The sequence below is a fragment of the Canis lupus genome, chromosome 6 (genome assembly GCF_003254725.2).
Source record: "Canis lupus dingo isolate Sandy chromosome 6, ASM325472v2, whole genome shotgun sequence".
NCBI lineage: Eukaryota > Metazoa > Chordata > Mammalia > Carnivora > Canidae > Canis > Canis lupus.
The window spans coordinates 20942379-20951046 of record NC_064248.1 but is presented as its reverse complement, the minus strand read 5'-3'; the positions used below and the strand labels follow the sequence as shown (position 1 = coordinate 20951046).

Below are 8668 nucleotides of genomic sequence, written 5' to 3'. Positions count from 1 at the left end.
AAAGTCATTGGCCGTGAGGTGGTAGGTATGGGGCAGAGGGCACCCAAGTGAATGGTCTAAGAAGACAGGAGAGGAGCGCTACGTCCCTGTAGAAAAACAAGGGCAGCTGTGCAATGGCACTTCAGATCACTGGGGCCCTGGAAAGGTACGAACATCATAGACAACCACCCCCCCCCCCCCTTAACTTAAGCTTTTTAAAAAGAGGCCTCTATTTTAACACAGAGACAAAGCAGATAGGAGTGTAATAATATTTTTAAATTGTTTTAAAGATTTTATTTATTAGAGAGAGAGCAAGCGAGCATGAGCAGGGGGAGGGGCAGAAGGAAAGGGAGAAAGAGAAACTCTACCAGACTCCCTGCTGAGTGTGGAGCTTGACTGGGGCTTGATCTCACGACCCGAGATCACAACCTGAGCCAAAATCAAGAGTCAGATGAGTAACCAACTGAACCACCCAGGCAACCCTGGAGTATAATAACATTTTTAAATAGATTTATACTTGATTAATTACCATGCTGTCTACCTATGCTGGAGAAATGGAAATAGAATTCTAGATGCCAAATTTCTATAGTCTGACAAGAATGCATGGTGCACACACTAATTCTGGGACCCTACACCCAAATGTCAAGTCCCTCAGGCAGGGGGATGGGGGGAGGGTCTGCCACAGACATACTGGAAACCACTACCACAGAGATAATTTCGGATTAGAAGAACATGCTGCCTTCCAAGTAAAACCGATGCCACATGACCACATCTGTTTAGGGTTCATTTTTGTTTCAGTGAACAATGGGCTTTCGCTGACCTATAAACACCCTGATATTCTAGGATTTCACAATATGCGAAGTGTATAACAAGGCCACGGAAGATCAGAGTCAGAAGTTGTGAGAATAACACATCTCTTTCCTCCTCTGCTCCATGCAGAGGCCGGATGGGATCCACTCAGATCCAGGCAAATGAAGCACAGCCACCTCCCCTTTCTCAGAAATACTGCTCAGAGCTCCCCTAGAAAAGACAGAAGAAATCAGTGTGTGGAACAGGTGAGGGATGTAGGATGTCACTGCTGATAAAACTATATGGCTTATGATGTTGACTACAGAGAGACTGTCTCACGGAAGAGAGGCTGATTCACCATGGCACCCGAGGACTGCCCTGGGATGCACACACAGAGATGCACTGGAATCCCCGTGAGCATTCACGTTGCCCCTAACAGAAGGGGCTACCTTGGGGGGCAGGGAGTCTTCTGCTCCTGCGGGAGGTCATTAGATTTCTGTGATCAGGGAGGGGTCTGCAAGGACTGTAACACAGTAAAACAAGCCACTAGGGAGTCAGACAAAATGGATGGTTGACGCCCCATCCAAAGGGGGCAGCAGCTGCTCAACTACTACTTCTTGTATGAGGAGGCAATGCCAGACATTGCTAGGTCTTCTGAGATTGTAGAAGCAGCTGCAAATCCAGGTTTTCATGTGAAAACTCCTAATTTTTCAATATGGGCCAATTTGGTTGTAATAAATATATATGTAAGAAACTGCCAGAACAGAATACATCTATGCCCTGCAAGCAAACAGTGCAGATCTTTGATTCTGATCATTCACAGAGCCAGAGTCTAAGAGGACTAGACCAGGGTTTCCCAACCTCAACACTCTTGATATTTGGGACCAGATGATTCTGTGTAGTGAGGCTGTCCTGTAGGATGGTCAATGGCATTCCTGGCCTCTATCACCAGATGCCCATATCACCCCACCCCCCAACCAAGTTGTAACAAACAAAAATGTCACCAGTCATTGCTTCATGCCCCCCAGGTGACCATCCCCAGTAGGAGCCACTGGACTAGAGCAACATCCAACTCTCAGCTTCCAGGAGTTTAGGAAAGCATCACACATAACTCAGACACAGGGTCTCTCCAGTAAGAGTTGCCCTCATAAGTACAGACTTACAGCTGCTTTAGAATCAGAGATCTGGTTTCTAGTTAATGACAGCTCTCTCATTAACTAGCTTGATGACCTCTTGTGAGTCCTCCCTTCCTCATTATTAAACCAGGAATAAATAATATCACCTCTGGGACTTGCTGTTGAGAAGGCAGTGAGATAATTTACACAAAGCTTCTAGCCCAGCAGCTCAACAAGCACCAAAGGCATTTAATAAACATTAACCCTTCCCTGGTGAAAAGGCAGGCAGCCCAGCTTCTGTCGTCAGACACACCTGGGATCCAGAGTCAGAGGCCCTGGCCCCAAGGCCTGCCTCAGCCACTTGGTAGCTGGGCAAGTGTGGGAAGCCACTCTTCCTTCTTTATAAACTAGAAATGATAAGCAACCAGTAGTAGGTGAAAACCAAGCCAGGGGCTTTGGTACATCGCTTGGTAAGCTAAACCACCACCAGATAAGTGCTGATGATTATTACTATCAGATCTTTGGAAGAGTTCTGAAAAGGAAAGAACATGCTCTTTAACAAATCCAAGAACTGATAATGCGGTAACATCAGGGTAAGGTACAGGAGAAAAAAAAAGAAAACTAGTTAACAGGAATCCTTAACCTCCCCGATCCTTTTACATATACAACTGCCAACTGGTGACCCACACACCAAATCTAGCCTCACACAGTATCATGGTGGTTGTTTAATTTGCATTAAAGGCCACCTGATATTCATTAAAATCCAGATGTTAGGCCTTTCTTGAAAACTCCAAAAGTGGTCCCATAGTCCCACATGCCCCTTTGGTGAGACAAGTGCTGATAGGGGTCCCCTGTGGCCCTCATCTGTTCTAAGTCACTCTGATTTAACTAGCTTGGAGTTTGTAACCTTGATTTATCTAAAGGTTACTGTATGGAAAACATTTGGACCTGAAGGGAGTACTTCAATCTTGGCACAGACCAACACCCAAGGAGACACTCCCTTCCAGAGTCTCACCTAGGTAATAAACTAGCCTACTTAGTCTCTGATTCTTTTTCTTCTTGATACTTCTACCTCATAATTAAATGTTCCTTGAGTTTCTCATGCTGGTATATACCTTCCTCCACTCAGCGATCACCCTCCCCCAAACCACCAACCACCTAAATCCATCCAGTGGCTTATCTGCAACAGGGATTGCTTTTCTTTTTAGAACAGGACTACAAACCTCTTTCTTTTTAGAAGAGGACTACAAAAGACACGTCGTGATACTTCCTGTATCCTGACCAGCACGCCTTCTCCCCTCCTGCTGGTAACAGCGCCCCAGTTATCTCTGGGGGGCCAGCACTCCCCCATTCTCAGTCCATGTCATTTGGGTGGGGCTCACTCCATTCCCATTTCCAGGGCAAGGCACGTGACACAGCCCGATGCATTCAGAGTCAATCCTGGGGCTCTGGCCACAGTGAAAAGTATTCTCTGTCCCTCTGGGACTTGAACTGAGGATGATGGAAAACTGGGCGGAGATGGGGACAGGGCGGGGGACGCGGGGGGGGGGGGCGGTGTCTCCTTGTGGACATGGCCTATCTAGAGAGTGGAAGCCCTCGATCCAGCCCTGGCTGCAGCTATACTACTTTCGGACTCTTTTGGTCTCACATGAGCCAATTAAATTCCCATCTTTGCTTAAGGTAATTCCAGTCGGGTTCTCTTACAAGCAAAAGAGACATAATCAATACAAGAGAAAAGAAGTGAAAGCTGCACTTAAAGATGGAGGGGAAAGGCTCTGCTCCAATTTGTGCCTCGTTTGTTGGTTTGGTTTTGTTACATCTATCTCTCCATCCACTAAGAGTGGAGTTTCGCTCACTCTATTACCCATCCCCCTCTAAACACTCATGGCATATAATTATTTTTTGCTTGTCTACCTCTTCTACAAATCTATTGAGTCCCTTCAGGGCAGAAACTGGGTTGTATTCACTTTTGATTCTTTAATACCTTGAACAATGGCATACAGTGTGGGCTTAACAAGTGCTCCTTGAATGAATGAATCAACCATCCTAATTCTCTTTGGGACACCCATGTCATAAGACCACCGCATTAGCCTTGTGCCTGTTGTGATACACAAACCATTTTCTGAAACAGACTCGTCATCCCATTGTAAACAAATTGCATCATTAGAACTCACTCCTTCCAGCCATTACTAAGTCTCTCACATGTTCATCCCATGGAACCTCGCTGTGGGGTTGCTCACAAGGCCCTCCTTCTTGAGAAGAGGACATTGCCTTGCAAGACTCTATGAATTAATAAGACACCCGATGGGGGTGCCATTCTTCATTTGTGGGCAGAGGGGGCCTTCTATGCTCTGCAGCCTTCCTCTTGACTCCAACGCGCCCGCTTCTGAGGTATACCAATAACCCAATAACACACCATCACAATTCTGGGCTCTCTCTAGCCTCTGTTTTTCCTCCCCAAGCTTTTACAATTACGTGAGTGGAAGAAATACAAATACATCGAGGAAACTGACAGCAGTAAAGCAAAAGCTTCCCCAGTAAAAATAAGTTTTTGACTTTGGGAGCATAACTGCCACACCCTTCAGAGCTCTGTAACAGCCTCGGCTTCCCCTGGCATGGAGCAATAAAGATTTTCAAACAGAGTCAAAGGTCAGGGCCAGAATTACAATCCCAGGATGAATCACCATTTACTCTATCCAGTTTTCATTTTCCCATACTTGGGCTCACACTACCAGGGCGATCTGGTAAGAACTAGATTTACACTAGATTTGATTATCTTGGTAATGTTTCCACCCGACACTGGGAACCACAGCAGACCCTGGGAAATGAAAGAGAAAGAAAGACAGCCAAGGGCTCTCTCAAAGCATTTAGTTTCCTGGAGAATGATACCAAGTAAAAAGGCAACTTGCATTATAGAAAAACAGGTGCTGGGTGGAATTACAAAAGTGCCCGTGGTTGGGGCCATCCAATCTATGCTGGAGCACCGGGGAAGGCCTCTTACAGGCAGAAAGGTTTGGCCGGAGAGCTGAACAATGAGTTAGGAGGCAGCTACAGGGCAGGTGTGGTGAAAGGAGTCCCGGAGATTTTCAGGTAGGGGCTAACAGGTAAGAATGCTTGGGCTGCTGTGGAAAAGAAGGCCACGTAAGGCGGGAATCCAAGCGAGAAGAGAGAAGCTGCCAGAGGAAGCAGAGGCCAAAGAGACCCTAACGGGCCTGGCAGCTTTAAAAGGCTCAAAACTTTGTGCAAAAAAGAGCAGACACCCCTTTCCCGACAGTGTACCAACAGGCCAAAACGACAATGTGACAAATATGTCTTGACAGTCACTGAATGTTTGATTTCACACTACTGGGTTACTAAGAAGGCTAAGGAGGGGGGCGGGGACATGGGGGCGGGTAAGAAAACTCACAAGGAATTACCTTATGATTCATTTGCAGATTCTTGGTTGAAACAACAGCCCCTACTACTGCCCTGTCTACCTCCCTGTCAGCATTAGTTCTATCATTTCCTACAAATGACAGAAAAGCAGGCACCGCTGGGCTTCAGGGCACAGGCATCAACTCCGGAGACATAAACGCACATTAAGATAATAGGGTGGGGTAGCAACAAAACTAAACAACAAAACCAAGCCACTAAGCAAAAAGTTTGGGGGATGGAGGGAGGCGGGGAACTGAAACCCTAACAAGCAAATTTAGAAAACGGGAGGGGAAGTAAAAGTATTTTCCTACACACACACACAAAGAGCTGTCCCCACGTGCTCTGGCCAAACCAAACTCCCCCTTTGACTCAACTGCTGGAGAAAAAAAAAAAAGAAGAAGAAGAAGAAGCCAAAGCTGTGAAAAACTCACACTTTCATACGTCTTCCCAGAACAGACTACAGCTAACTGCCCTAGAAGACCTTGAAAGATTTGCCCCAGATAACACGGCACATGACAGTCCCCTCGAGGAGCTCTCAGACCCAGCAATCCTTCCTGCTCCAACAACCTGATCGTCTACACCTGCGGGCTCGTCTGTCATTTCATAATCGATAGTGCTTCCTGCCAGCATTCAGGCGGTACCAAGGAAACCCGGAGAAGGATCTGCTTCCAAACACAGAGTGAGAAAAAAAAAAATTTTTTTTTTTTTTGGACCAAGGCGTTTCCACAATTCTTTCCTCCTCCCAGTTGCAAATTTCTAAACGTCAGGAACTCGGGCAGTCCGGTCCTCAGCACCCCCCACCCGGTTTGCAGACGGCGGCGCCTCTCAGGTCCCAGGAAGGCCGTCCCAAGAGCCCCCGAGGCGGAGGCGACGCGCCCCGGTCGCCCCTTCCTTATTTAGGGCCAGAGGGGCTGCAGCTGCAGGGGCTGCCGCGGCCGGGGCGCCCCGGAAAGGGCGAGAAGGCCGCCCCGGAGCTCGGCACCCGCACGGCTCCGGGCACGCCCGACGCCAGCTTTCGCCCGGGGCCAAGCACCGGGGGGGCCGAGGAAGGGTCGCGGCCAGCGCCACCCCCTGCCCCCCGGGACCCCGGGCCAGGCTCCCGGGCGCCGCGGCGGCCCCGAGCTGCACACAGGCCGCGGAGCGGCGCAGCCCGACCCGGGCTCCCGCGGGCCTGGTGCGGGCGGCCGGAGGCCGGAGCGGGGGCGCGAGCCGGGAGCCGGGGAGCCGGGGAGCCCCGCCCGCCCGCCCGCCCGCCCCGCGCCCCCACCGCGCCCCCACGCCCGCGGCGGGGCGCACTCGCCTGCCCACGGTCTGGTTGGCCAGCTGCTTCATGCGGTTGAACTGCTTCTTCATGGCGGCGGCGGCGGCCCGGGCTCGGCCGGGAGCGGGGGGACGGCCTGGCGAGCCTACATCGCTTCCCGGCGGCGGCGGCGGCGGCTCCCGGCCGGCCCCGCCCTCCCCGCGTCACTTCCAGCGGAGCCGCCCGCCGGGGCCGCCCTGCGGGGTCGGGCTCTGCGGGCGCCAGGCCGGGAGGGAGCAGCGCCGCCCGCCCGCCCGCCGCCGCCCACGCCGCCCAGCCCGGCCCGGCGCTCCCGCAGGTGGGGCGCGGGGGGGCCCGGGGGGGCCCGGGGGGGCGGGGGCAGACGCCCGTTGTGCGCGGCTGGCGGGACCGGCACCTGGGAGCCTCCGGAGGCCGCAAAGCCCAAGGTCCGGGCGGCCGCCTCTCTGCAGTCGGCATCTGCCCTCCTCGGGGCATGGACGCGTGTCGCTGTGCGCCTTCACCTCGATTAATAAACCAATGTTGCGTGGCAGCCGGAGTCCGCGGACCTGGGTAGTGGGATCGCACTAGGCGGGGAGGGGAGGGCCAGGTGCGCGTGGGCACACGCTCGGGGGCCCACCCGGGACGGGCAGCGCAGCGGGGAGCAGGGGAAGGGGCCCGGCCCTGGCCTGGGCAGTGGGGGGGACGCGTGGAGGGGGCCGGGCCGCAGACGGCCTTCAGAAGGCCCGAGGCCGGGCATCCCCGGTGGCGCAGCGGTTTAGCGCCTGCCTTTGGCCCAGGGCGCGATCCTGGAGACTCGGGATCAAATCCCACGTCGGGCTCCCGGTGCGTGGAGCCTGCGCCTCCCTCTGCCTGTGCCTTTGCCTCTCTCTCTGCGTGTGACTATCATAAATAAATAAAAATTAAAAAAAAAAAAAAAAAAGGCCCCAGGCCTTGCACTCCCGGCCTGCTGTAGCGGAACCCGAGGGGGGCGTTGCCTAGAAACGCATCATTGTCTCTGGGTTCTTAGCCTTGCACAGGCAGCAGTTCTGGGACACTTGGCGGGGTAGTCTGACTGGGCTGGACGCTTTTTGTGAAGTGGACCAGATCAGTTCTTCGACCCGCACAAATGCTTTCCTGGACCCGTGGCCTGGGCTCTGACCTAGGCCGTCTCCTAGGGCAAGCGGATGGCAGTACGACTTCCCTCACCGGCCACATCTTCAATGTCACCAGAGATGTGCTGATGAAGGGAAGGGAAAAGGTGGATGAGGTACCTGACTCTGGGAGAAAGGAGGATGAGGTGAGTCGGGTGACCTTAACATCAGAGAATGAGAGACTTAAAACTCTGTGTAGTGATCTAGAAGAGAAGTATGAAGCTTCACAGCTTCAACTAAAGCAGCAAAGTGCTAGCTACCAACATCAGCTCCAACAGAAGCAGGTAGAAATAGCACTGCTTAGAGAAAAACAACAAGTGACTGAGGAGCAATTGCTGAAGCTTCAGTCGGCCGCTCTGTGGGTAAATTCTGGAGCTGGTGGCCAACTGTCAGCCATGGAATCTCCTTCCTCCAGTTACGATTTCGGTCATCACGCTTCACCTTTCCACGGTGATGCCATGGACGTTGCTGACGTGATTTGGTCACAGCAAGAAATAAACAGACTGTCAAATGAAGTCTTAAGACTTGAGGCCGAAGTCAGTCATTGGAAACGTCTTTCCCAGGCTTCCTTGCAGGGAACAAATAGCCTAGAGCCACACAAAATCTGCAAACTGCAGAATACCATCAAGGAACTGGAGCAGAAGCGAAGCAAGGAAATTGAGGATCACCAACTTGAAATGGCAGCACTGCAGAATGTCCACCAGCAGAAGCTCGCAGACGTAATTCGCAGGTGCCGCAAAAAATTAAACGGTCATGAGAAAAAGGTTGAAGAACTGCAGAGTCTGTTACGGAAGGACACCTGTGGAATCAGAGTAGCCGGTGACCCTCCAATTGAGGATCTGCAGAAAACCATTCAAGTTCTACAAACTGAGAAAGCAGAGTCTACCAGGAAAATGGAAGAACTTGAAGAAAGAATACAATCCCTAAGTGACCAACTATCTTCTGCAGAAAGTGAAAGA

At 51.8% G+C, this 8668-nt stretch overlaps 1 protein-coding gene across 2 annotated transcripts in view; it reads right to left on the bottom strand.

Annotated features, from left to right (window-relative positions):
- ARHGAP17 (Rho GTPase activating protein 17) overlaps positions 1-6758 on the bottom strand; it is a 94523-nt gene extending 87765 nt beyond the window's left edge. For both annotated transcript variants that reach the window (XM_025416135.3, XM_025416134.3), the window contains exon 1: positions 6598-6758. In XM_025416135.3, coding sequence (XP_025271920.1) covers positions 6598-6650 — 53 coding nt within the window. In that variant the 5' untranslated portion in view covers positions 6651-6758. The remainder of the gene's footprint in view (positions 1-6597) is intronic.
- Positions 6759-8668: the final 1910 nt, after the last annotated feature.